The sequence below is a fragment of the Armigeres subalbatus genome, chromosome 3, assembly GCF_024139115.2.
Source record: "Armigeres subalbatus isolate Guangzhou_Male chromosome 3, GZ_Asu_2, whole genome shotgun sequence".
Lineage (NCBI taxonomy): Eukaryota > Metazoa > Arthropoda > Insecta > Diptera > Culicidae > Armigeres > Armigeres subalbatus.
The window spans coordinates 88,136,502-88,164,122 of NC_085141.1; the positions used below are offsets into that span (position 1 = coordinate 88,136,502).

At 40.0% G+C, this 27,621-nt stretch overlaps 1 protein-coding gene across 1 annotated transcript in view; it reads right to left on the minus strand.

Moving 5' to 3' along the window:
* LOC134225193 (uncharacterized) overlaps positions 1-27,621 on the minus strand; it is a 77,716-nt gene that overhangs the window by 31,773 nt on the left and 18,322 nt on the right. Inside the window, exons 3-5 of the mRNA XM_062705063.1 lie at positions 3,121-3,296; positions 2,889-3,054; positions 2,164-2,263 (exon numbers count right to left, since the gene is read on the minus strand). Coding sequence (XP_062561047.1) covers positions 2,164-2,263; positions 2,889-3,054; positions 3,121-3,296 — 442 coding nt within the window. The remainder of the gene's footprint in view (positions 1-2,163; positions 2,264-2,888; positions 3,055-3,120; positions 3,297-27,621) is intronic.

The window sequence follows — 27,621 nt, forward strand, 5'->3', positions numbered from 1 at the left end:
ATGCGCATGGCTTCTAACAGCATGTATGGATGACATGGGTTGGATCAATATTAATAAAAAGTCACGTAAATAAAGCAAATAAACAAAAACATGGGTTGCTATTGGCAGTTGACTTGGTAGATCAATTGGTTCGAACTCCAGAATGATTTGAAGAACATGGAATATCCGATTTGGACGTATCTAGATAGTAAATCAGTATAAAGAAAAAATAAATTTTCATAATCAGTATAAAGAAAACATAAATTTTCCTCATACGAATTTGCATGCTAACTTGAAACGTCTTGTGCTAAATCAGTTTTAATCCAAATTGGCATTAGCATTAGCATTGAGCAATTCGCACAAACTCGTATGTGGTACAAGCCAAGACTATTGTATGAGAGTAGCATCACTTACGTTACCACTGATATTGATTTGGGGCTAATCAGTGTCTCTTAAATGGAAGCAATGCACTCTCCAATAGTCGAGATCTGTCCTGGCCACGTCCTTGCGAATGCTGAGGAAGGGGAAGGATGGTTAGTTGGACACCTACTTAAGAACGATACAGAGAACTCCTCTCATAGGTGCCACGGGAGGTTTTGGGATTGTGTTGAAGGTTATAACAGTAGGAATCGTTTTGGTAGAACGTGAAACACAGAAAGAACTAAGATAGAAATACAAAGTAGGAAAGGGACGAGCCTGGAATTGAACCCACGATCTCCTGCTTATAAGGCAGAAGCGGTAGCCACTAGACCACCGAGCTCGTCCTCTAAATCAGTTTTAATCCAAATGAGGTCAAATTTTCGGAGGACACTCAGATTATGATACCGAATCAGATGATCGTTGAGAAGCAAATTCGATTTTTGAACCACCCTGATGGACATCATAGAATAATATTGGTTTTGTACCAAGGGTGATTGACCTTGTAGACCAAGATTCTGAACTCGAGGTTTAGACTAGAACATCTGTAAAAATATTGATTGCACCCCTGATAACTTTCCAACGAAGTTGCAAGCTATCTAGACCACTGGTGAATACGGGAAAGTCAGCGAAAAACAATGCCCTTTGTTTCAATTCAAATGTTTAAATGATTTATCAAACGGTTGTCCATTTGTGTTTTGCCACGAACGTACCCACAACCAACTAAAGTTAAACCATTTATCCATTTATCTTGTGCATTTATGTTCGGTACAATTGTAGAAATTCCCCACGCCATACTAGAAGCTATTATTTCCCACCATATAGGTACTACACATTCATTCATTCCTAATTCAGTTTAGCCTACCGCACCTGCCGGACCGCTGCCTCGTATACCCCTTTTCCTTGGCCACACCATTCATCCCGGAATATGACGTGTGGCCATAGGCACGAAGCGGACCTTTGCCACCCTACTTACTATTGTTGGCGACCGGCAAGCTTCAAACGCTTCAGTTTCATTCAGGGGCTCTTCTGATAGCAATGTGGGGCTGGGCTTGTGCCTGGAATGTAAATTACGGTTCAATGCTAATGAATTCTGAATCTATGATGCTTGTGGCAAATGTCCTCCATGAACTTTCCACGCTCGAACGAGCTGGTACAGAGCGGTACCAAATGGTGATTTCTTGTCAAAAGTTTATTTTAGATAGTAGAGAAGTGTGTCAAAATTGTAGGACTTTTTTGACTATGACATTGAAAGCCCCTAATTGATTTTGTAATCACGTAATCTTTACGTCTATTTTCTCAAAATAACGCGATTTTCATGTTATTTCGCACATTTTTTTTAATTTCCGCTCAATTCCCTCATATAAAACCCCACTGTGCATCGGTTCAATCGGTATCGTACCCGGGCCCGCATTCACATACATCGATGGTATCAGTTTCCAGCAACTTGGGCAACCAAATGTAGGCATGTTTCTTTTCGATTTGCTTTCGCACTAAATAAATCAGATTTGGAATCAGTTCCATTTGTGGTGCCGTGGCGCAGCGGCAGCACACAGCACCGGGACTTGGTAAAGGAAAAATTTTCCAACTCCACCCGGAAGTTGCGGTTGCTGACGACGATGGTGATGATGATGTCAGGCTGGGTGGCCTTGCTCCGAAGGCCCCAATCAGCAGTGGTTGACTGTGCTGAATATTCATGCCCTTGCTTCGTATACACATATTTGACGGTAGCTTATCGGGAAATCGAGGGTGAATGTGAATACTTACTTGTGGTCCAGTGACGCCGCAGCATCGCCCTTCGCTCTGCAGCCGGTCCCAGAGTTCAGTAAATTCGATTGAATTTCCATATTCATTGGCTAGACGAGATCTAAGGTTATTGGAATAAAAAGGAAAAATGGAGAAAATTGGTGAATACTTTGGTTACCAAGACAGAAGGCACTATGTGGGAGCTTTTCTGCCATTTTCTTTCATTCATATGGATAATGGCGAATTGATTCACTTAAGGTGGTGACCTTGGTTAGATTCGTATCAAATGAACCGGTGTCATAAACGTGTTCAGTTTCTTAAAAGATTTTTTTCTGCGATAAGTCTTAGTATTACGTAGCTGATATTGACGTTTCCTTTGTGTTTTTAGCCATAATTCGATCTGGGAATGCTAATGTAGTTGGTGATAAGAGTTTGGATCTATTTATTGTATTATTGTTAACAATGTATTACTTTGAAAAAGGTGGCACTTCAATTGATCAGACATATTTTAACCAAATAAATTGTTATTTTTTATTTATCTGCAGAAACCTATAAATATTTAATAAAATTTAATAATAGATTGAACTGAAAAGGTATGTAGAACTCTTTTTTCTGTATATTTGAATAGGATCTTTTCAGTATGCCTTGAACACTTGAAGCGATATCATTTGTATCACTATGTTGCCATTTCAATGGATAGCTTCTACTTTACATAGTTTCATATTCAGAAAATATTTCATACTTACTTTAGCATCGGCTGCAGATCGTGCATTACTTTGTCGAATTTGAACATCCAAAATATACCCAACATGGCGTCTCCTATTAACAATATGAGTAAAAGTAACCAGTAAGCGTTTAACAATTTCTCCGATAGTCGTAAGGCACCAAGACACCCTATCAGTTGTAAGAAACCTGTGAAAGCAAGCAAATCGGTTCACCATTGTGTATAGGGTTGCTTAAACCGCACCTTCTACCAACCTGATTGCACCAGCAGCGCCAGGTACGCGTAAATAAAGCTCGGCTGCGTCAGACTGAGTCCGTTCACCAGCAAACGCTTGTAGTCGGAGAGCAGAATTTTACCCGCAACGCCACAGAATACAATTACCGCCATCAAGAGCACAGCGTTGCATGTGTAGATCCACAGTCTGTAGTACCTGTGGAGGCGAGTATTGGGGGAGCAGAAAATAATAGGAAATTGATTAGTTTTTATATTTTCAAATCGTTTGGATTTTATTTAGGTGAGTAATTGAATATTTCGAATGTGGAATGAAAATGTGATGCTTAAAACTTTTAAACCAATCATATTTAATTTATTTTTGCCTAGCATCTGGAAGTGGCACTCCCAATGGAAGAACAGCTGGGCGTAGCTGGAATCACCACAATCGCTGCACTAGGCGCGGTGACCCGGATAAAAAACGACTGGTATCATGTCGAATGTGAGCAGTTAGTGTAAGAGGAGGATGCAGCATAGGCGAAATTGCTGCAACACCGCACGAGGGTGAACGAGGCGCAAGACATACGCCTTCTGTCTCCGGATTTTCGGATTTCCAAGGACCAGGTGTTCGCCGTACTTCAGAGATTGCAGAAATGCCGCGAATACAACGTGCCCACACATTATCTATTTATCGACTTTAAAGCCGCATATGATACAATCGATCGGAACCAACTATGGCAGCTGATGCACGAATATGGATTTCCGCATAATTTGATACGGTTGATCAGGGCGACGATGGATCGGGTGATGTGCGTATTTAGAGTTTCAGGGGCTTTCTCGAGTCCCTTTGAAACGCGCAGAAGGTTACGGGAAGATGACGCAATATGGTGTAAAGAAGGTGAGGTGATCATTTTGTGTATTACACAGCCATTGGCTTGTAGTAGTGCGTCGTTTTAGTCGCGTCTTGGCAACCTTTACACTGCCTGACAACGGTTGACGTCACAGAGGTTGTTATAAAATTTTCTTCAACTTCCCCTCCAAGCGTTATGCACTGAACCATCGTATCAAGGGGCAACCAGCATTTTGTTATGCAACCAATAACATGGAAAAATATCTTACGGTGAGAAAGGTTTATTAGGTATATATTTATCTAGGATAGGATGTGACAATTGAATTGCGACTGCCTTGTTGTTTCCTCAGTCGGTTGCTTCGACGAGGTGGTGGCCAGTGCTTCCGAATAATTTTTATGCAAAATCCGCCGAACAATATATGTGAAAAAATCATGTTTTCTCGTTCATTTCTTCCATTATTCTTAGTGAAAGACGCTACGTACTATCAGAAAAAAGTTTTAACATGGAATTAGATGAGTTTTATAGTGAAATGGGTAAAAAGTTGATAAATAATGCTTCAAATCAAGTGTTTTAAATTAGCATAACACTTGACAATCATGCATTACAGTCTAGCATAAATAAATTTTACCAAAAAAATCAAAAAGCAATCTTTTGAATTGTCTTATAAATTTCAATTTATTTACCCAGCAACACGGCCAAGGTAATAATAAGCTGCCCTTTTGAAAATGCGATACCGCCGATCGAAGTAATCGATTGTCATTTTCACCTAATCAGCAACCGGTACGATTTTGACAGAAAATCGGTACGATTTTTAATGACTAATTGGCACATCCTATCCTAGATATTTATCAAATAACTACTGATTTTTTTACAGACTATAGCGAGTATTTTTGATACCGAGAATATTAAGCATCTTCTGATTTACTCTGTAGCTCAGCTGCAGAATGTGTATGACCATTTCCCAATAATAATATGGAGTTATTACAGCAAAGTGGATGAACGGTGATGGAAAATGTATGCCTCGCAGAAAATAGCAGAAGTACATAATTAGGAAGCCTTCTAAATTGAACAGCGAATTAGTTAAATATAGCTTGTGAATATAATTAATAATTGAACCGTTTGTTTGAGAAACTGCATATGTAACATTTTTGGCCAAAATGAGATTTTTATATATTCTGAATCCTCGTCCAAAAATACGTATTCTGGCAAAAAACACGAAAAAATGTTTTTGTTCAGGAATGTATGAAAAAATTTCGTTTGTTTGAGAAACTACATAAGTCCACGTACTTTGAAGAGCAATTGTGGAGTACTGCTTACATTTTTTGCACTGAAAGTGCCCCAGGGTGTTGAGTTTTGCCAAAAACTATTGATCTGTGTCGAAAAAATCGAAAGATTCGGTGCAAATTTTTTCAAAAACAGTTTTTTGTTATTTTCTCGAAATAGTGTAAAATGGACTTATGCAGTTTCTCAAACAAATGATTCAGTTGTCTGATGCTGCTTTCATTTTGCTCCCAAAAATATTCACTTCGTGGGTCGCAAATAATCTATCAAAATAGGTTTTCTCTAAAATGGTTCATAAAGGTTCATGAGGGAATGGAACTATGGAACGGTGTGACGTCAATGCCCTCCACTCAAACTTTGTTTATTTTTTTAGCTTACAAACAAGCTTGGACTTCCTCCACACCTTTCTTTTACCATATTGAGATGATGGTCTTACGTGCCTGCTATACAACATCGCTTTGGAGGGAGTAATACGAAGGGCAGGGATTGACACGAGTGGTACGATTTTTACGAAGTCCGTTCAGCTATTTGGTTTCGCCTAAGACAATGATATTACGGCACCAAACTTTGAGACGATGAAAATTAATAGTGGCTGAAAATCGTACGTACGTTGAACTCTACAAGACGCTCTGATCGAGTAGAGTTCGCCGCCGTTCAAATTTATTATCTACAAAACTCTCATTGGATCGGTAGTCCTCTACGGACGACTGCGGTGAGCCGGGCACGTAGCTAGAATATTAGACAATAACCCGGTGAAAATGATTCTTAACAACGATTCGGGCGAGGTGGATCGATCAGGTAGAAGATAACGTGTGGATCCTCTGTAGACTGCGTGTTTGGCGACGTGTAACCATGGATCGAGCCGAAAGAAGAAGACTCTTATGTACTGCACAGGCCATTTCAGCCTTAGTCTGAATAAATAGAAAATTACTTTGAGAAGATGGATGAAACCTACATCAGACTGCACAGGGAAGCAAAGCGGATCAGACTATTCATCAATACTTCGAGGACGAAGTACATGATAGGAAGTGGCTCGATACCAGCAGAGAAATTCGGAGACGCAGAAAATCGAACGCACTTTTGACTCCGCAAGACGCTCCGATCGAATAGAGTTCGCCGCCGTACCAAACTGACTCTACAAAACTTCATTAGGGAGCATCCATAAATTACGTAACGCTTAGGGGGGGTTGAAAATGGCCAATATTTGTCTTATTCATTTTATGAATCTTTCCTTAGACGACGACGATAGACGATGCTTGTGGAGAATCAACGCGCACTTGGAGTTTTCGAAAGGAAAGTACTGCGGACCATCTATGGTGGGGTGCAGATGGCGGACGGTACGTGAAGGAGGCGAATAAACTACGAGTTCCATCAGCTGTTGGGCGAGTTGGATCAACTCCATCGTTCACATCGCGAAAATTGGACGACTGTGGTGGGCCGGGCACGTATTTAGCATGTCGGACGAGAATCCGTTGAAAATGATTCTGGACAATGATCCGACGGGAATAATAAGGCGAGGTGCGCACCGAGCAATCAATCATCTGGTGTTGAAGAGACCCTCGACTCATGGATATATTGAGGAGTGGATTCGGAAGATCTCCGAAGCATCGACAGATTTGGTTTAGGTTATGATGCAATTTTTTGTTTATATTTTATAAACATGAAATTTAAGATATAGGATTTGCAGTAATGAATTACCTTACTGCTGAAATAATTTATCGTTCAACAAAATGTTTAACTCGACTACCATCTCTCGCATATCGTTCGCTAGTCCATTAAGACATCTTTATACGTCACTTCGTTTTATAAGAAGACACCATTAAAAACCCAAAGAACTAAGTAGCTGTTATGCATCTTCAACATTTGCCCTCAGCAAGTTTTCCATTCCAGATCATCTAAGACTTCTCTACACTACACACATAACCAAAGGGCCGATATCTTTTTTAAAAACTGGTTCATGTCCTATTTGATCCTTTAAAGCAAATTGGATTCGCCCTCAATAATGAATCACATACAGTGATTGGTGTCCTACCCGTCATTGCCGTATCCAGGCGCTAACGTATATGTAAAAATAGCCAGCATGAGTTAACCACCTGGAGTTTGTATGGCGAAAGACATCTAACGCTGGTTTTCTCAACAGCAGGAACTTTTCACGAAAATCTATTTGGTACCAGTTATGTAGGAAGGTGTCCACTACTACGCCTACCAAATATTTTTTCGATTAAGGTGATTATTTTCGAGATATTAAACCTTAGATGCTTTTCGCCATACTGATTTCCGAAAGTTAACTCCTAGTGTGCCGCTGTAAGCACGCTCAAAGCAGGCGATTCATTGTTCCGTTTCACGTCATCCAAGAATTCCCTGGAGTAGGGGAAGGTGGTTGGTTGCCGGCACTGGTCGGTTGTCGGCACCCCGACACAACTTTTTGACAAAAGACAGTTACAATCCTTTTGACATGTATTATGTTTGGGTAATATCAGTACTATGTTTTTGAGCTCAATACCAAACCAAACAGTCGCATCTGTTTCGTTTTACGAACTAAATATTTTTCAGACAAGTAAAAACCCAATTCTAAAATTTTACCATTTTGGAAGTAAACATGTATATTTTTAAAGCAAATGGATGAAATTTGTATCCGTGTCAAATTCTCAGTGCATATTTTTCTGTTTTTAATGTTTTTTAGAGTGCCCACAACCGTCCATCTATTCAAAATGGCATAAAATCAACACTTAAAATATTTTTTTTTCAATACATAGAATTAATTTAATCTTTTCGCCAGCTGTTAGCTTATGCCTGTTGGTTTCGATCAGTATGCAAATATCACCTTCCCTTATTACTTAAGGTTTTTTTGACGTTGGACAACGTCCTACCCGAAGGTACTGGGTGTCAAATCAGAATCTAAAATTGGAGACCGTCACGAAATCATGTAAGATTTTGAACGATAATACAGCCTTTATCTTTCGATGAATTTTTGAAATTTATATATCAATCCAGCAATTTGTCAATTTCATTGAATCTTTTGATTATTCATGATAAGCTATTAGAAATTTCAATTCTTGTCCTACCCAGCAAAAATATTAGAATCAACCAATCCCGTTCATGCATTCCCAACGCGGACATCAGAATGATATAAGTCACGGGCCTTTCGACCCACCGTTTCATTTTCTCTGGGTATAAATAGACCTGTGTTACGCGCCTGCGGTTCTAGGATCCACGGAGAGCGGACAGAACGATGGTAGTGAAGGCGGTGTTTGATGCATCTGTAGCGCCTCAGCGGCAAACAAACTTTTGGGATCTGGATTTGTTGCAGTTTATTGGGAAGGTGCATTATTCTAAATCAATCGGTTCTTTTCAGAACCTCAATTTTCCAAAAGCAAAGTTTGAGCAGAATACATTTTCATCAAAGACAAATCATCATCGTTTGACGACAGCGGAAATTGATTTTGGCAGCAGAATCACAAGCGCGCGTCGGACTATTGAGTGGTTGCTGTTACTGATTCGGAAGGCGCATTATTTATATTATTCGGTATTTCTCAGGACCCAACATTATTTTAAAAGGGAAGGTTAAGGAAGAATTTGGTCCAAAGTGAAAATTAATTGCAAGCGTCGGAGGGAGATGTTGCCGTATGGATGACATCAGTATCAGTAATGTAAAATTTTATTTCAAGATAAATTTGGTTTTGTTGCTATTAGTGTTCTGAAAGGCGCTTTATGAATAATAATTCGTTTTTTTCAGAACTACAATTTTACAAAAGAGAAGGTTGAGCCGAATTTGTCTTCAAAGTCAGATGTCAGAAAATTTCCGTCTGTAACAGAATCACAAGCGTGCGTCAGAAGGAGAAATCACAGAAAAACAGACGTAACAGCTTGAACATTTTTCTGAAAAAATCATCGCTCAACCACCATCTTGCGAGCATGTTTCACAAAACAATGTGTTGGCGCTATAACCGTGACCAACTCCGGTTGGATCGGATGGACTGTATTTCGGGATTCGGAATAAAAGATTCAACACCATCAGATTTCACTTTAACTTAATCACTACTTTATTTTTACATTCACTTAATTTACACACTACGAGGTATATTCGCGACGGTAGAAAATTAACTGATTCGTTATGCATCGAGCTAGGATATTTATACTTTAATTTTAAGAGCTGGAATTATCTGGAATGTTCGAAAAATAGAAAGATCTGCAATATTCAAGAAGATTTGGCTGCACTGCCTGAGAAGAGTAGCTCACGTTCACTCACGTAAATGTCATTCATTCGGGCCATGTTCATTCAGATGGTTAGCACCATCAATAGTGTTTCCTGTCATATACATGACTGATGCTAACTATCATTGCAATTTGTTTTGATGTTGCAGTCGTTCGGTGGGTGGCGATGGGTGGTTTGGTCGTTTTCAGTGCTCAGCGTGTTGTTGACAAATTCACTGCTCGCAGAAGTTTCATCTAGTTTTTTTTCCGTACGGAACATACACCCCCCGGTTGACACGAAAGTTCAACAAGTTGCAAGAGAACTGTTGTCCTCGATCGGCAAAACAGCAATCCTGTTGATTGATCGTCGAAACGTTGCTCCACCTGAAAATACGTCGATTGCTCGCACCAATCCATCTGGACCTGGATAAACTTGAGATATACGTCCGAGTTTCCAATTAAGTGGCGGCTGTGCCTTGTCTTCAATCAACACTATCATTCCTGGACGTATGTTAGTTGCCTTCCTTATATTTTTCGATCTTGGTTGAAGACTGCAAACATAGTCCTTAGTCCACGATTTCCAAAAATCCTCGCGCATCTTTTGAAGATGTTTCCACCGTTTCAGCCGATTAGCATGTACATTTTCGAGTGAGGGTTCTGGAATTGCAGTTAGTGGACGCCCAATCAGGTAATGTGCTGGTGTTATTACTTCATCATCTGCGGGATCAGTAGAAATTGAGAACAGTGGTCTAGAGTTAAGCACTGCTTCAATTTCTGTGAGCACGGTTGCGAGTTCTTCGTAAGATAGCTTAGAATCTCCGATGACTCTGATGTGTTGATTTTACAGCGGCCTCCCAAAGGCCACCGAATTCTGGAGCATTGGGAGGAATGAAATGCCATTCAATTCGTTTGGGTTGACAAAAGGATTGGATACGTTCGTTAAAGCATTGGTCCTGGAATTGTTTATAGAGCTTGTGTAGTTCGTGCTGTGCTCCACGAAAATTTGTTGCATTATCGGAATGCAACTGATGGATCATTCCTCTACGGCTCACAAAGCGTTGAAGTGCTGCAATAAATGCATCGGATGTTAGGTCGGACACTGCCTCAAGGTGTATAGCCTTAGTTGCCATGCAAACAAAACAGCCACATAACACTTTGTGTATCGTGCTCGATAATTTCCCATTTTGATCCACAGTGGTCCCGCATAGTCTACACCACTCACTGCAAAAGGAGGTGATGGAGTAACTCTAGATGGTGGAAGGCTTCCCATAAGCTGCGTCGCCATCTGTGGCCTTGTGCGGAAACATCGTACACAAGCCCTTGTAATATGTCTAATGGTTGACCTGGCGTTTAACAACCAAAATTTGTGACGGATTACAGACGTCAATCCATTTTGACCTAGATGTAGATGTTCGATATGCAAAGCTTGAATCATCAATTTTGTGAGACGATGTTTGCTTGGCAATATTATTGGGTGTTTCTGGTTCATTGTCAAGTTAGATTGCTGAAGACGTCCTCCAACACGAAGCACTCCATCGATGAGAATTGGATTCAAATTTCCTATTTTGCGACACGGAACCCCTGTTTCCACTCGACAGATTTCCTCGGCTAGTTCAGAATACTGCAACATTTTAAGTATCGTATGATTCGCTTGCCGAAGCTCTTTGATCGTGACATATCGCAGTATTGTTCGTTTGGATTTGTCCTTTGTCCGGGTGTTGCAAATAAACCGAATAACTAGAGCCATGATTCTTTCTATTTTCCTGAAGTCACTGAATCGGTTGAATAATGGAAATTCTTCTTCTACTGCTATTGCAACTGTTTCAGAGTTTGTTATTTCAGGCAAGACATGATCAGAGATGTCTACTACAGGTTCTGCTTCATATTCACGGTTCGTCAAAAAATTCGGTCCGTACCACCAAAGCTCGTTGTCGTTCAAATCGTCTGGAAGTTGTCCTCTAGAGATAATGTCAGCTGGATTGTCTCTGGATCGTATGTAGCGCCATTCATATCCATCTGTGTTGCTGTTAATCTCGTGGATACGATTTCGTACAAAAACCTTGAGTCGATGCGTGGGTAGCTTCATCCAAGCTAAAACTATTTGGCTGTCTGACCAAAGAACGACGTAACGGAAATCCATTTGTACGACAGGTATAACTCTTTGTACCAGCCTGGTTAGCAGTAAAGCAGCACATAATTCCTTCCGGGGTGTCGACAGCTCATGTAACGGTGCAACCTTCGATTTACTAGTGACAAGTTTTAATTTAGCTGATCCATCGGCGAAAATGCTTCTGATATAAATACACGCACCATACGCCAAAGCGGATGCATCGGCGAACCCGTGTAATTCGTAGCATATTGCATCGTTGAACGTTATCCGTCTAGGAATTGAAATTTTCTCCAGAGCTGATAATGCACTTGAAAATTTGTCCCAAGCGTCCTGAATTTCCTGGTTCACTGGATCATCCCAAGCAACTTTACATTTCCACAGTTGCTGGACAAGGAGTTTAGCGACGACAATTACTGGTGAGATAAGTCCTAGCGGATCAAATAGTTTTGCCACTTCGGAGTATATGATCCTTTTGGTAGCACGATGTTGTATGTCACGTTGAACGGGTTTAGCTATGCGGAAAATGTCATCCCTTGGATCCCAGAGTAAACCAAGTACCTTTATAGCGCTGTTTGGTCCGCTTTCTTCCAAACCGTTCAGTTGCTCTTGTTGATCCTTTGGTATGTGTTCCAAGAAGGATTTTGAATTGGAGCACCATTTATGAAGAGAAAATCCTCCTTTTTCATGATGCCCTCAGTTGATCTGCTGCTTCGATGGCCGCTGCAAGTGAATCTGCCCCAGAAAGAACGTCGTCCACGTAAAAATCCTCCTTGACAATTCTTGCACCGACAGGAAAATCGAATGACTCGTCTTCAGCTAGTTGCTTCAAGCACCTGGTGGCTTGAAACGGAGCTGCTGCTGTCCCGTACGTTACCGTTGTAAGCTCCAAGACCCGAAGTTTATCATATGGTTGCTCTCGCCAAAAGACACGTAGAAATGGTGTATCTTGTGGATGCATGTTTATCTGTCGATACATTTTTGGCACATCGGCAGTAAATGCGATCCGGTGCGTACAGAACTTCAGCATTATATCGTATAGCTCCTTCTGTATTGTTGCACCCACTTGAAGCACATCGTTAAGCGACAGACTAGCCTCGGTAGGTTTAGCACTTGCATCGAATACTACTCTGCACTTGGTAGTAGAACTGGACGGACGTAGTATAGCGTGATGCGGAAGATAATAATATTGCTGATTCGGGTCATCTTTTTCCTCTTGGATTTCTCTACAGTGTCCTAATTCTTCATACTCACGCATGAATTGTATATACTGCTCTTTCAAATCTAAATCCCGTTGAAGCCTATGTTGCAACATTTGGAATCTCTTCAAAGCCACTGACCGGCAGTCACTTACCTCCTTGACGTTTGCTCTAAAAGGCAGCCTTACCATGTATCGTCCGTCGCTTGTCCGTTGATGAGTGGCGACGAAATGAGCTTCGCACTCTTGTTCCTCACTGGTTAATGGACTTACGGTTGGCACTTCTTCAATCTGCCAAAAACGTTGAATAGCTTCTTCGACTTCATCCAAGGATGCTATGAATGAATGTTGAACTTGGCTTTCCATTGATTTTCCTCTGAAGACGCCAGCCACCACCCATCCTAGGGTTGTTTCATGTAGATCCGGAAATTCATCGTCGAGTTTTATGTGCCCTGGACGGAGTAGTTGGAAAAATAATTCTGCACCCAAAAGCATATCTATTTTTTTTCGGTTTGTAGAATTCCGGATCAGCTAGTTGCACGCCGAATGGTATATTCCATGACGAAGTATCTACTTTTGATGCAGGAATTACTCCAGTCACATTTGGCGTTACAAGGCATTGCACTTGTGCTTGATAGTCTGTGATGCGGGATCGGAACTTGACTACCACCTTATCATTGGCGACCGTTTTGACATCGTTTATTCCTCTAATTGGGACAGATACACGGTGCCTTTGACTTCCAATGCGGCTTGCAAACTCATCTGTAACAAAGTTGACTTGGGATCCGCTGTCCAAGAGAACACGACACGAATGTGGCTGATCGTTTTGTCTAATACTTTCACAACAGCAGTTAACAAGAACACTGTTTTTGTAGAATGTGCATAATTGCATGAGAAGGATGTGGTTGGAATCTCTGTTGCAGCTGACGATCCAAAATATGACTCCTTGGTCAGATCTGATTGGGCATCTTGGACCAAAACGGATATGTTGGGTTTCGGTTCTTGCTTTACCTCGTCATTGTGAAGCTGCGTATGATGCCGTTTCTGACATTTCTGGCATGATTTTGTCGATAAGCATTCTCTGGAACCGTGTCCTTTACGAAGACAGTTGAAGCAGGCACCGGAGGCACGTACCTTCTCCATTCTCTTGTCAAACGGCAGTGTATTTAAAAGGTTACACTGGTAGTTAAAATGCGAACCTTTACAAAATCGCAAAATTCCCTTTTTGGTTCTGTTGCTGCGGCGTGAACTTTTATATTGATTGCCTTCGATGTAGTTTGTTGTTTAGGATTCAGTTTAAGTTCCGTAAACGCTAAATCACAGTTTTCTAGCGTTTGGCATCTTGCTTGAAGGAACGTGATTGTTTGTACATACTTTGGCAGCTCACCTTTTTCTGTGTTGCTTCCCACGCCATCCTTGTTGTATGGTCCATAGCGGAGGTAAGAATATGTATCAAAACAACTCGGAAACGCCTAGAAACTCCTGCTTAAGGTATTTCAAACTCTCAACATGGCGCGTACAGTCGTCTAGTAAACGTCGCAACTCCTTACACGACCCTGAAGACATTTTCGGATGTCGAAAAGGCCACGAATATGCGTCTCCACAATGATCCTTTTATTCTCATATCTCTCGGTAAGAATGTCCCACGCTTGCAGGTAATTTCCTTCACTTATCACTCGAGTATCAAGGACCCCAGCAGCAGCACCAACAAGAGCTTTGTCCAGATGATACAGCTTAATCGCATCCGAGTCTCCAGAATTAGCCATCAAGTCCTGGAATATGGCTTTAAATTTTGTCCAATTGGCGTAGGATCCATCAAATGTGGGAATAGGCGCTTTTAATGGTTGCTGCTGCACTATTACTTGGGGCTGTGAGCTTTGGGTTTTAACGGTTTTTGATTCATATGCCATCATCAATTCTTCAATAGCTGTTCGCACATGATCATAACGATCTTCGAAGGCAATGTACACTTCTTCTTGTTGTCTAAATGCTTCATCCGGAATCACTGCAACGAGTTTGGTATGCACAGCGCTGAATTCGGAATAAGCATCATCCACTTTCTTCATGTAGGTTTTGAGCTGAGCAAGACTAATATGATCTTGGGCAGAAGAAAGTGTTCTCTGCACTCTCGCTAGTTTCAGATTTACTTGATCTCGTTGGCGGGAAAGGGATGACAGCTCCTTCAGCGTTACTGCGTCTGCGGATGTCTCCCAGTTGGTACACCTTTCTTGTAGTTTCTGTTTTCGGCTTCAGCCTTAGTAGCTGACCTGGTCATAAGTGTGCGATCCATAGTGGCGAGAATTTCGGAAACGTTAAACACTTCACAATGTGCAATAATAGGGATTTTCACGGAAGTCTTGAATAAATTCACACGCGATGTTGCTTTCGGAAACGCAATCGGGTCGGATTTTCCACGGAACTTCTCGAAACTACTTCACACGCGACGTTGCTCATAAAGCACTTTTCGGAAACGCTATTGAATCGGATTTTCCACGGAACCTTTCGAAATGAATTCACACGCGACGGTCTTGCGGCTGTTCCTCGGATCGATACACGTTGGATACACGTTACCACACAAACGTGTCTGGCGGTTATGGTGTTGTCACTTTTCAAAGGCGGCACTGGATCCGGTTCGAAGGACCACTATGTTGGCGCTATAACCGTGACCAACTCCGGTTGGATCGGATGGACTGTATTTCGGGATTCGGAATAAAAGATTCAACACCATCAGATTTCACTTTAACTTAATCACTACTTTATTTTTACATTCACTTAATTTACACACTACGAGGTATATTCGCGACGGTAGAAAATTAACTGATTCGTTATGCATCGAGCTAGGATATTTATACTTTAATTTTAAGAACTGGAATTATCTGGAATGTTCGAAAATAGAAAGTTCTGCAATATACAAGAAGAAGACTATACAAGAAGAAGGCTGCACTGCCTGAGAAGAGTAGCTCACGTTCACTCAAGTAAATGTCATTCATTCGGGCCATGTTCATTCAGATGGTTAGCACCATCAATAGTGTTTCCTGTCATATACATGACTGATGCTAACTATCATTGCAATTTGTTTTGATGTTGCAGTCGTTCGGTGGGTGGCGATGGGTGGTTTGGTCGTTTTCAGTGCTCAGCGTGTTGTTGACAAATTCACTGCTCGCAGAAGTTTCATCTAGTTTTTTTTTCCGTACGGAACACAATGTTTCGTATGACATTCTCACCAGAAGGCGCTGGAGTGAAATGTCAATCTCGAAGGATTACGACACTTGCGCCTCTAGTTGTGAAATTTGCAATCAATCAAATTCAAATTGATCTTTGAAGTCATGGTCGATGGTAATTTCTCTAGTGTTACGTCTGTTTGTCTGTGGAGAAACTGCAAAAATGTATTCACATGCAGAAATGTACTTCACCGCGCTGCTGCCATAAACGCCAGCGGAATAAGCAACAGATAGTCCGAATGCTGCGAACGAAATGGTGCTATAAATTCGAACAATCTTCCAGTGATTATTGTGGCCCTGAAAAAGGCCTTTTGATTTATTAGACAGCTAATCCGCTTCATTTTCTCAGCGACACCAAGCTAAATGTAACTCGAATGCTGTTGCCTGTGAGAAAACCGATCTGTACAGGTAGACGTACTTTCGCTTGCTGTTCTACAAAACTGTTGCTAGCTCCTTGCGCTTTTCCTGCTTACGACCTTTCATTTCGCAAGAAGTTAACGCTTCTGATCGCATAAATAATATCCTTACGTTGTCCAACGTCTACCTTGCGGTCGTGTCTTGTACACAAACCTTCTGATTCTTTTTAAACTTTTTTTTTCTTTTTTTATTATTGTGATTTTTTTTAATGATAATTTAAAAAATGGTTGATGTCCTTTTTCATCTATTTAATTGAAATTGATTCGTCTTCAATAACTCTTCCGTTTTAGGTAATCCAAGAATTCCCTGGAGTGTAGGTCTTTTGTTCCACACGCGTAACCAAAGGGCTGTTATCTTTTCTCAAATATGGTTCATGTTCTATTTGATCTAGTAAACCAAATTGTACAGGGGATGGACAAAATAATTAGGATAGGCAAATTTTGGGTAAAATTAGATGTGTTGTAACTATCTTAGTTTTCATCCGATTTGGACAATTCAGGCATGCCCGAACTAGAAAATTAATGCAGTTTGACGGTATGTCCATGGAACCGATTATGACCACCGGATTCCGGAGATATTCCGGGTTTTTCGGAGGTAGGTTCAAAACCGTAAATATGAGGTGGATATTAGGAAAAGTTGTGGTTAAAAATTGAATAATATTAGTAACCACAAATAAAGTAGGAGTCTTGCTGATTGGAACCATATATTGAGATTTGTAACGGACCAGAATCAAGTGAGATATGGCCATTTCTTTATAATCGGTTCCGATCGATACTTATCAAAGGGGTTAGGCCACAACTTCATTTGAATCTCGCTTTATGATTGATCGTCCACTATGATTTTATTCCAGAAGGCTTCTAATGTGTCAAGAATGAAAAACCAATTGAACAAACGGATCCTGGAGTCGCTGGGATGTCCCCGGGGAACCTGTGAATGGGGACATTTAAGTTTTAGCACCAAAACCAGTCATTCGACGGCTCTTTTTTCATGGTTTTCGATCAGGAAGCGAAGTATGAATATAAAATGGTCCATTGACGGTTCTGACCGCTTCCAGCACCTACGGATTGGCCCCGGGGAACCTGTGAAGGGGACATTTTAGTTTTAGCACCAAAACCAGTCATTCGACGGCTCTTTTTTCATGGTTCTCGATCAAGAAGCGAAGTATGAATATAAATGGTATAAATAAATATTTTAGTTTTTACATAACAATCAATCATTCGACAGCTCTTCTTTCATATAAGCAAAGTATGAATATAAAATGAACCATTGATGACTCAGACCGTTTCCAGGACCTACAGATTGCCCCCGGAAAACCAGTAGAAAGGAACATTAAAGTTGCAGCACCAAAACCAATAACTCGACAGCTTTTTGACGTTGGACTTACGTCTTTCTTTACTATACTAGGTGTCATTTAGATTTTTGGAAATCGAGAGCGTTACGCTGGAAGGGAAGATTTTGAACGTTACTAGCGCCTTTATCTTTCGATGGATTTTGAAGATTTATATATCAATCGACTCGGACACTCCCCAGCATTTTGCCTATTTCACTAAAACTTAAGATTATTAACGATAAGCTATTGAAAATTTCAGTTCTTGTCAAAGCCAGCAAAAATTTCATATGTCCCTCTCAATCCCGTGCATTCCTAACACGGACATCAGAATGCGGTATGTCAGGCCTTCGGGTCCGTCGGAAGATTTTCTTTGTGTATAAAAGAAGCAGTGCCTGCCGCGTGCGAGTCATTACAATTTGTGACAGCAGCGCGTACTGACGTGCTTTTAGCTCGCGCATTTTTCGTTTCGTTCGTTCGTTCGCTGTGTTTACCTACACAGCGACAGCATGCAGTCACCAGCGGTAGAACTGCCGGTGGGTCTGCGAATATGCATGAAAGAAGTGGGCGAATTTTTTGTCATTCTGTGCTTGATGATGGTCGCGTGCAATGGTGTCGGTTGCGATGGATGCAATCGCCCATCGCATCGCTCGGAGTTCGGTGGTGGATGAAGAAGAATAAAATTAGAGAGATTTGGTATGCTCATTCAGGTGATTGGTTTCATAATTCAAATGATCCCGGGATGAGTACGAATCATGTCATATGACTGACCATATGTTAAGTTGTGCTTGGTACTAAACGACATGTATATTAAAACATTTCTGATTTCATATAAAAAAAATCAACTACGCTGATGAAAATAAAAATTTGATTAAAATAATTACTTTCATTTATTTGCAGAAGGTATTAGCAATTAAAGATGCACAATCAGCATTAGCAGTATCTCCTTTATTATAGTAGAGTCACTGCTCCTTGATTTGTTTCTTATTGTTGTGATTTTTTTTCATCAGTAAGCACGCATGGTAGCAAAAAGAAACAACGAAATTGGTGCTGCATTTCTTTGAATGGAAAAAGGGGAAATTTCCCCCAAAATAGCACATTTTGCCCAAGTCTGAAAATTTTATAAATATAATTGTTTAACTTCAAATACTATCATCAATAAGAGATCTATAAATGCCCTACACTTGCTTGAGTAAATAAGGGCTTAATAGTTAGAAACAAAGCAATTCTTATTATGTATTTAATTATTAGTTTAATTTCCAGAAGTTTTGAATACACAAATTGCTAATAATTCAACACAGCATGGAAGTTGTCTTTCCAATATCAATACCTATAATCAAACTCTATAGATCCAAAAGTTAAAAGTTAAATGTAAATACGTTACGTTTATACAAGTCCTACGTCTACTCGCGGTTATGTTGAAAACATTACCCATTGCTCGTTTTTTTTTCGTGATTTTTGATCAGAAAGCGAAGTATGAGTATAAATTGGACCATTAATAAATCTGACCGCTTCCAGGACTTACGAATTACCCCCGGGGAACTGTGGAAGGGGACATTTTAGTTTTAGCACCAAAACCAATCATTGGACGGCTCTTTTTCATTGGTTGGTTCATTGGTTTCAGAATGTGAAGTATGAACAAGAAATGGCCCATTGACGGTACTGACCGCTTTCTGGACCTATGGATAGCTCACGGGGAACCTGTGGAAGGGAAAACTTTAGTTTTAGCATCAAAACTAGTCATTCGACGGCTCTTTTCTACGGTTTTCGATCAGGAAGCGAAGTATGAATATAAAATGGACCAATTACGGCTCTGACTGCTCTCAGGAACTACTGATTGCCGCGGGTTATCTGTGAAAATAATCGTTTTTCGATCAGGAAACGAGGTATAAATATGAAATGCCAAGATCATTTTAAAAATATTGCCCGAATCATTTCATTCAGTTTTATTACTGCCTACTTCATACTTCGCTTCCTGATCCAAAGCCATGAAAAAAGAGCCGTTGTATGACTAGTTTTGGTGCTAAAACTAAAATGTCCCCTTTCACAGGTTCCCTGGGCCAATCTGTAGGTCCAGAAAGCGGTAAGAGCCCTCAATGGTCCCTTTTATATTCATTTCTCGATTACTAATCGAAACCACTAGGAAAGAGCCGTCGAATGACTGGTTATGATGCTTAAAATAAAATGTCCCCTTCCACAGATTCCCCAGGGGCAATCCGTGGGTCCTGGAAGCGGTCAGAGATATTCATACTTCGCTTCCTGATCGAAAATCGAATGATTGGGTTTAGTGCTAAAACTACAATGTCCTCATTCACAGGTTCCTCGGGGGCAATAAGTAGGTCCTGGAAGCGGTCAGAGCCGTCTATGATCATTTTCAATTCATATTTCGCTTCCTGATCGAAATCCATGAAAGAAGAGCCTTCGAATGACTGGGTTTGATGCTAAAACTGAAATGTCCCCCTCCACAGGTTCCCAGGGGCCAATCCGTAGGTCGCGAAGGCGGTTAGAGGCGTCAATGGGTTATTTTATATTCATACTTCGCTTCTTCATCGAGAACCATGAAAAAAGAGACGTCGCAGGCAGACTAAAACTAAAATGTCCCCTTCCGCAGGTTCCCCGGGGCCAATCCGTAGGTGCTGGAAGCGGTCAATGGACCATTTTATATTCATACTTCGCTTCCTGATCGAAAACCATGAAAAAGAGCCTTCCAATGACTGGTTTTGGTGCTAAAACTTAAATGTCCCCTTCCACAGGTTCCCCGGGACCAATCCGTAGATCCTGGAAGCGGTCAGAGCCGTCAATGGACCATTTTATATTCATACTTCGCTTCCTGATCGAAAACCATGAAAAAAGAGCCTTCACATGACTGGTTTTGGTGCTAAAACTAAAATGTCCCCTTCCACAGGTTCCCCGGGGCCAATCCATAGGTCCTGGAAGCGGACAGAATCGTCAATTGACCATTTTATATTCATATTTTGCTTCTTGATCGAAAACCATGAAAAAAAAAAACGTCGAATGACTGGTTTTGGTGCTAAAACTAAAATGTCCCCTTCACAGGTTCCCCGGGGCCAATCCGTAGGTGCTGGAAGCGGTCAGAACCGTCAATGGACCATTTTATATTCATACTTCGCTTCCTGATCGAAAACCATGAAAAAAGAGCCGTCGAACGACTGGTTTTGGTGCTAAAACTTAAATGACCCCATTCACAGGTTCCCCGGAGACATCCCAGCGACTCCAGGATCCGTTTGTTCAATTGGTTTTTAATTATTGATACATAAGAAGCCTTCTGGAATAAAATCATAGTGGACGATCAATCAGCGAGATTCAAATGAAGTTGTGGCCTGACCCCTTTGATAAGTATCGATCGGAACCGATTATAAAGAAATAGCCATATCTCACTTGATTCTGGTCCGTTACAAATCTCAATATAAGGTTCCAATCAGCAAGAGCCCTATTTCATTTGTGGTTACTAATATTATTCAATTTTTAACCACAACTTTTCCTAATATCCACCTCAAATTTATGGTTTTGAACCTACCTCCGAAAAACCCGGAATATCTCCGGAATCCGGTGGCCATAGTCGGTTCCATGGAAATACCGTCAAACTGCATTAATTTTCTAGTTCATGCATGCCTGAATTGTCAAAATCGGATGATAACTGAGTTAGATGCAACACATCTAATTTTACCCAAAATTTGCCTATCCTAATTATTTTGTCCATCCCCTGTGTATACCTCCAATAGCTGTTCCCTGAATTCCCTGGAGTACAGGCCTTAAGGTATACACGCGCACACAAAGGGCTGATATCTCTTTTAAAAAATGTTTTATGTTCTATTTGATTTAGTAAAACAAATTGGATACGCCTTCAATAGCTGTTCCGTTTCAAGTCCACCTGAGAATTCCCTGGAGTATAGGCCTTCAGATCTACACGCGCAACCAAAGGTTGTTACCCCGTTCTGAAGATGGTCCAAGCCCCTTTCAATCCGTAGAATCTTTAATTTGATTCTATGGATTGAAAAGGGGTTGGACCATCTTCAAAACAATAACGGTTTCCCCCAGGTTATCCAAGAATTCGCTGGAGTATATGCCACGCGTAGCCAAGTGGCTGTTATCTCTTTTTAAAATCGATCATGTCCTATTTGATGTAGTAAACCAAATTGGATACGCCTTCATTAGCTGTTCCGTTCATTGCGTTCAATAATTCATTGGATTATAGGTCTTAAGGTCTACACGCGTAATCAAAGAGCTATCTGTTTTTGAAAATGGTTCATGTCCTATTTGATCTATTTAACCAAATTGGATACGCCTTCAATAACTGTTCCGTTTCAGGTCATCCAATAATTCTGGAGTATATGCCTTAAGACCTACAAGCGTTACTAGATGGCTTATATATTTTTGAAATGATTCCTGCTCTTTTTGATCCATAATATCAAATTGGATACGCCTTTAATAACCTTGCGTTTCAGGTCATCCAAGAATTCCCTGGAGTACAAGCCTTGAAATTCTCACACGTAACCAAAGATTTGTTATCTCTTTTCGAAAATAGTTCTTGCCCTATTTGATCTACTCAATCAAATTAAATAGCCTTTAATAGCTGTTCCCCTCCGGGTGTTCCAAGAATTACTGGAATATAGGCCTTGGATCTACACGCGTAAGTAAAGGTTTTTTAACCCTTCCTACACCCTAAGAAAGATATTAAGATCACTTGATAAATCGACTTTTTATCAATCCGTACATCTGGAGCCGTCTTGAATAACTGTAATTCCTAGGTCATCCAAGAATTTTCTAAAGTATGAGTCTTAAGGCACAAAACAGATAGACATCATAGAACAAACTGCAAATTTCAAAGTAGCCTCTTTGTGTATCAACAATCAACGAACGTATATCCAGTGCGACAGAAAGAGAAAGCAAAGCATGCGATGCTGCTCTGTCTTATGTGCGTTGTTCAGTGAAGCTTGACTTTCACCGCTAGGTTCGCTAGCGTTACAAAATCATCGAAGGACCACATTCCACGGGAAAGATGTCTATATGTTATGTGCTTAAGGTCTACACGCGTAGCAAAAGCACAGTTTTCTCTTTTAACAATGGTTTGTGCCCTTTTTGATTCAAAGAGTTATCCAAGACTTAGGTTCTACTCGCATAACCAAAAGTCTCTAAAAACTTTGAAAAAAAAAGGTTGATGCCCTTGTGATCCATAGAAAAAAAGGACACACCTTCAACTAATACTGCATCCCAGTTCAACCAAGAATTCGCTGAAGTATAGGCTTTCAGTTAGCCTTTTTGTTCGTTTATGCTGACTGTGATCCGTAGAATTGAATTGCATGAGCGTTCAACAATTGTTCTTTTTCAGATAATTAAAAAAATCACTGAACTGTAGGTCTTGAGGTCGTCACGCGTACCCAAAGGGATGCTATCTCTTTTGTAAATGGTTCATGCCTTTTGTAATCTAGAAACCAAATTGGACAAAAATTCAACAAGTAATCAAATAAAGTACTTTTCAATTTAAATAATCACTGAAAGCCCTCCTTAGCCGTGAGGTAAGACGCGCTTATAGCCGCCATGCTGAGGGTGGCTGGATTCGATTCCCGGTGCCGGTCTAGGCAATTTTCGTATTGCAAATTATCTCGACTTCCCTGGGCATAAAAGCATCATCGTGTTAGCCTCATGATATACGAATGCAAAAATGGTAACCTGGCTTAGAAACCTCGCAGTTAACAACTGTGGAAGTGCTTAATGAACACTAAGCTGCGAGGCGGCTCTGTCCCAGTGTGGGGATGTAATGCCACTAAGAAGAAGAAGAAGAAGAATAACTGAAAGCACGTTAAATTCCTAAAAGAAGCAAATAGATAACAGCAAATAGTACTCCAATTCTTGGAATTTCGGTATGGCATTGAATGGAACATGAATTCCATTTATATCCTATTTGGTTCAAATGATTACTAATAGCATGTTGCATTTCTAAGAAGAACAAATAGATTTTCCGTTACGCGTATTGACTTTAAGGCCTGTACTTTAATTCTTGTGATTTTCGGTTAGCCTGGAATGGAACATGTATTGAATTCATATTCAATTTGGTTCAAAAAATTACTAAAAGCATGTTTAATTTCTAAAATGAACAAATAGCTCTTTTTACGCGTATTGACCTTAAACCTTGTACTCTAATTTTTGGAATTATTGGATGGTCTGAAATTGAAAATCTGTCCCCCAATAAATGACGGAAAAAAGAGGGTTGAGTGTAGTTCGTTCTATTTGCTCTGCATTCCATTTTCCTTTCACGCCATTCCAACATAAACACATAATTGCCATAATTCACCTCATCCAATTACAGAGGGGTGGGTTGATATATTGTCGTGATTAATTGTGATTTAATTGGATATCATTTTAAGCAAGAACGACGACGAAGAGGAAAATCACGGAAGCGAAAGCAATTTGGGACGCAAATATGTTGGAGGCATTACATAAGTATCTACGCTTGCTCTCTTTTCACATACGTATTCATACATATGTCAGTGTTTACCTTCGCCTCCAGTCATTCAGCACGGATCGTTCCACGAGAGGAACTCATATCTGTGCGTAACGTGACTAAATTGTGCCAAGCTGCGACTAAAATTCCAAGATAGCGTCTAATAGGTCGATAAATTTGCGGAGTTTATGACTTAATTGGGTGTCGTATTCGCCTTCAGTTTAGACATTTTTTGGTTTGCAAATTAATATCCACCGTGATTCGCATGCTTTAAATATTGTTGCATTCCATACATAAAAGACTCAAAGACGAACAACATAATATTCTGAATTTTTGATTGCCACAATAAAAGTAGATATTATCCGTTGTACTTATTTGCAATAAAAATATGTGAATATTAATTAACTAATAAATTAGGCTCATTGTACTCAATATTAATTATGTTTTTTTCGGTGGAATATATTTTTTTATACAGTACTGTACATGTTCTCTACCTTATTTCGTAATACTTAGCTTGCTTTTTAACTCAAATGTTTTTATTGCTATTTCGCTAGTTATTAATTACCTGCTGTCAGTGCTAAGATTTTCATTTTCATTAAGAGAATCTCGCTTTATTTAGATAAAATACCCTATCGCTCTCTAGGATAACAATAACATAAGTAATGAAAGTAATTTCACCTTTCCGGAGACGAGTCAGCCTAGGGCTAAAAGTTTCCTTAATAAAGATACAAAAAAAATTCACCATACTTTAATAGATTTTTTTTTATGAAAGAGCAATAACGTATTGTGAGCAATTTGCTTCAATAATGTTATTATTACTACTTCCTACTCGAAAATCACGAGCAATATAATCCTTTTATCGACTAGCCATGTTTGCTTGCTTAAATCTATTAAAACAAAGCAAACATTAACATCATGAGCGCTTGTAATCAGGTTGTAATGTGACAAGTGACCGAGAGCCCGCTAAATTTTCATTTGGTCTCCTGCAAATACAACTAACAGTACTGCCTGCTATTGCTCACGTAACTATTGTATGCTGCAATTGCTTGAATTTAGTTGTTTCGTGAACCTTTCATAATCGAAAAGATTATGCCCACACCGAAGGAAGTCGTTGATCCAATATATTTTTCGAATCAAATCTTTCACAAACATTTTTTTATCGAGTTTTCAAACATTCTAACAGTAACTCTACTTCAATGCGTGTATTCGGCAGTCTCATATAAAATCGATAGGATCGCTCCGATTTTTTTTAAATATTTGCTAGATTCGTCCAACTACTTAAAAAAATACTAGACCGGACCAAGAATCGAGATCATCATCTCGGGATTAAAAATCATACGGCTTGTCTCGCAAGGCTAACTGGAGACTGGATATTTCGCTTTGATTTATTATTCGGTCTAAAATGTACATCCCTCCCATGGAATTCCCTGCCATGATATAAACTACTCAACGGATAGCAGACAGAAGGAAAGCATTCCTGCTAACCGAAGCAACCGACCGGGGACGAAACCAAATTGAGAATTTCCCTTCTAAAAAATTCATATCCGACCTACATTAAAACATTTCTGGAGTAGGGTTATGCGATTTGCTCGGCAGAATTGAGAAGCAAAAACAACAAACCAGACTACCTACGCCTTCAAAACCTCACAGGGTTGTTGTAAATATGAAAGTGTTATTTAATTAAATTTTTCCTGCATGCAGATAAATGAGCATACGAGATTGGCTGCGGTCCAGCGCTCTGCCGTGGTTTCCACTGATATGTGCCGGATAAGTGGTAGTTTATAATATGATTTCGTATTGAATGTTCTCTTCGTTGGCTGCTTTCTACCAAGTTATATCTGATTTGTGTGAAACAGATATGCAAATCATGGCGTCTTGTTCATACGTGATAGATCTTCTACTTGCTTTTTTGGGCGCGAGTTAATCTATAGCGCCCAACTTTGATCACTTTGATTAATTTGAAGACCTAGTGCATTGTTTACTATGCAACATTTTTCTTTTGATGATATCCGACTGCTATAAATTTAACTTCCCTTGCAAAATTTACCACACATATTTCATATTCCCTATGGTTCCAACACGGTCAACGCGGTAGGAGTACGAGGCCAGTCACGTTGAGTTTCTGTAATAATTATGATAATTATATTCCATTGTTTTTCCAGGCGCTCCCTACCCGGTGTGTGTTGTGTTCCCGAGATCCGGTTTTCGCCCGTATTTAGGCGTAAACATATATTTATGAATATTGTTTCAGGAAGGATCGAATAGTCGAATGCTGGTGGAGGCAGTCGGTCGTTCTTGTTGGCGATAACACATGCAGCACTACCTATGTGCTGAATAGTGTTCATTAGTGGTACCTAAGCCGCGGCCATCCATTTCATCGCTCACAAACGATAAAGGATTGGGCCAGACCGCCAGAAAACTTATGGTTCTGTCAAGTTTTCGACAGCTTTACGAATTTGGTGCAATAATTTCCACCGGATGGGTATGCGAGCTGTGCAGTGAGGCCAGTTCACGAATAGCATAAGATATCACTTACTGAGTGGAATAAGCTACGAAAGATAAGAATTTTTCAATTGGAAATTGGTCTGCACGTGACGATCTTAGAGTTTGAGTGGCCTCTTATCGCAAGAGTATCTGAAATTTCACCCCAAAATCAATCCACTTATTATTGGTACTTTAAATAGTTGCGTTTGTAATATATTTTAAGGTAATTGACTATTTTGAAGATAATATATTGTCTTTTTCTTTTAAATCTTAGTTTAATATGTCAAGCATTCGATAGATAACGTAGGGTGCAGCGTTATATCCAAAGGGTTTGCATAAACTGCATTACTGTAACTATAACTACACTCCTACACTGTGTACACCATTGACATTTGATTTGAATAATAAATCGACTACATAAGTCGATCATAGTCTTAAATTGACAAAACTGATTCAGCTAGCTGAATATTTATAAATTTACATACCAAATTATTTGTTTGGCCAAGAATATAAACTGATCGAATAAATACAAGTTGTATAGCAATCGACTCGATACGTAAAACTGAAAAAAATGTGTTTAAGTGCATGTATGTTTTATTCAACGAGGAAGCTTTCCTGTTCGACAGTGGTATAGATTAATATTTAATCGTTATCCTTATTTTTCATTAAAATTTAATCGTTATCCGCATTGGTTTGTTGCTCATCATTTTCCCCAATATTATAGCAGGACAGCTGGTCGCAAAATTTCCTTATAGATGGCAATAGTGTAGCATAAAGTGCTTTTACAAACCAAGCAAATGCCCGGTTCATATCGTATACTACGAACCGGTTACATTTTGTTGGTTATCTTGATAACGTTTCTCAAATATTTAATTTGAATAACTCATGCGTAACTGAAAATTTCATACAAACCAGGGCTCTACATTACGGGTGGGAAGATGTGTAGTTGTGTTGGTAATCCGAACTTGGTGAATTTTGTACTCACCCAGTGAACTTTTCGGT